Raw genomic sequence first — 1,882 nt, 5'->3', positions numbered from 1 at the left:
CGGGGGTATGCTGGAGCCAATCCCAGCCAACACAGGGCACAAGGCAGGAATCAATCCTGGGCAGGGTGCCAACCCACCGCAGGACACACACAAACACACCCACACACCAAGCACACACTAGGGCCAATTTAGAATCGCCAATCCACCTAATCTGCATGTCTTTGGACTGTGGGAGGAAACCGGAGCGCCCGAGGAAACCCACGCAGACACGGGGAGAACATGCAAACTCCACGCAGGGAGAACCCGGGAAGCGAACCCAGGTCTCCTAACTGCGAGGCAGCAGCGCTACCACTGTGCCACCGTGCCGCCACAATAAAATCAATAAAATTTAAATAAATAAATAAAAATAATCCAGTCAAATCTAGTTCAGTACCTCCTTCCTCTGAACATTTCTGCGATTTCACTCAACACGAGGCAAAGCGAACTCTGGGGGGGTTCAATCAGCACTAGTCAAAGCCCAAGAAAGACAAAAATGCACTCATAACACTATAACAATGGCTCTTCAGCATTCATAGCACATTTTGAATGATTAGCGACTTCATATTCAGTTTTGTAGAATTTGCATGCCCCTCCTTCACTGATAGCCCCACCCCATGTCTTTTTTTCTCATCCAGCATTTCATTTAACAGCTTGCTCTCCGTGTGTTTCTTGTGACACCTGAACTCTGTTCATGGAGTATTTTTCCAGTCTTTTTGTACCATTGATATCACAAAACCTACAGAACCTGAAAGTTCACAGACCTTCACTTTTTTGCAGCACTATGTTTCCTTTTGGCTCTGCCTTTTTTCTTTGCAGCAAGCTGCTTCTTGATTTCCTCTAAGTCATACCGACTGATACTCACGGACCAATAGGCAATACCACCAGCTAAAATAAGAGTCCCCCCAAAAGCAGACACGATGCCGTAAACCACGGGCCAGATCCAGGCATGCATGCTCCGGTCGTAAGGTGGCAGCTGTTCTCTCTCGATGATCAGCTCCATTTCTTCTGTGCTTATTTCGCTCAGGTCTCGTATTGTCCTTACGTTTCCTTCTTCCTTGTTGGAATCATCGGCAACTAGTGCCGACTGCATGCTCTCCACTCCCTTCTGGTAATTCTCCACATATTTCTTCAAGCCCAGTATTTTGTCTTGGTTGATGTTCTTTCCCATTTCCACTGCAATATCGTCCCTGCCAACTTGCTCCAAAGCTCTGAAGAGACGGTCAAATGGCATTCCCTGTCCTTGGCTCGACAGCCAGTTCATCATGACTTCCTTGCACTGCTCAATACTGGTTATGTCCCTCTTTTTCCTGGTTAGAGGTGCCATATTGCTTTTTGACAATCGTTCTGCCTCTTTCAGCATATCTTTTTCTGGAGTGGTGAGAGTACGGTAGAGGTCTTGACATTCCTGAGGGCTCAGTAGCTCTACAATACGGGTCATTTGGTGAATTCCAATGTCATCTGCAACGGTGTCATCTGCATAGCAGCTCCAGGAAATCAAAGGGACTAGCAATATCAGCATTGCCCAACAGGCTCTTGCCATGATGGCAAGAAGGGCATATTTTACTGAAAGCTGGGCAGATCCTAACACAAGCAGGCACTCGGGTCAAATGATTAATTGACTCAATTCAGTTTTCTCTTGTATTACAAGCTGCTAGGTCTCATTTGCATACCACTTTCTGATTGGCCAGCCAGAGTCAGTTTGTCTGGCCTTGCTAGATGTGCATAACCACATGGAACACAGATACAGCATAAGAGGAAACAAGCCATCAATATTTAATAAGCACCTGCCACTCTATCTGTTATATAGTGCCTCTCATACAGTGCCTTGTGAAAGTAGTTATCGCTGTTGTGTTTTTGTGTTTTGTCACTTGAAGTCCACATGACCATCATCATCAAGTTCCTC

At 46.1% G+C, this 1,882-nt stretch overlaps 1 protein-coding gene across 1 annotated transcript; it reads right to left on the bottom strand.

Moving 5' to 3' along the window:
- Positions 1-742: 742 nt before the first annotated feature.
- On the bottom strand, positions 743-1,519 carry LOC127528344 (transmembrane and death domain protein 1-like). Its single transcript, XM_051928806.1, has one exon. The coding sequence runs from the start codon at positions 1,517-1,519 to the stop codon at positions 743-745; it is 777 nt and encodes a 258-aa protein (XP_051784766.1).
- Between the last annotated feature and the right edge of the window lie 363 nt (positions 1,520-1,882).

This window comes from Erpetoichthys calabaricus, chromosome 6 (assembly GCF_900747795.2).
Source record: "Erpetoichthys calabaricus chromosome 6, fErpCal1.3, whole genome shotgun sequence".
Taxonomy (NCBI): Eukaryota; Metazoa; Chordata; class Cladistia; order Polypteriformes; family Polypteridae; genus Erpetoichthys; species Erpetoichthys calabaricus.
The sequence above is the reverse complement of the archived record's forward strand: the minus strand, read 5'-3'. Positions and strand labels throughout refer to the sequence as shown.

Excerpts from the sequence above, each read along its gene's own strand:
- LOC127528344 (XM_051928806.1), bottom strand. The coding sequence starts at position 1,519 with ATGGCAAGAGCCTGTTGGGCAATGCTGATATTGCTAGTCCCTTTGATT.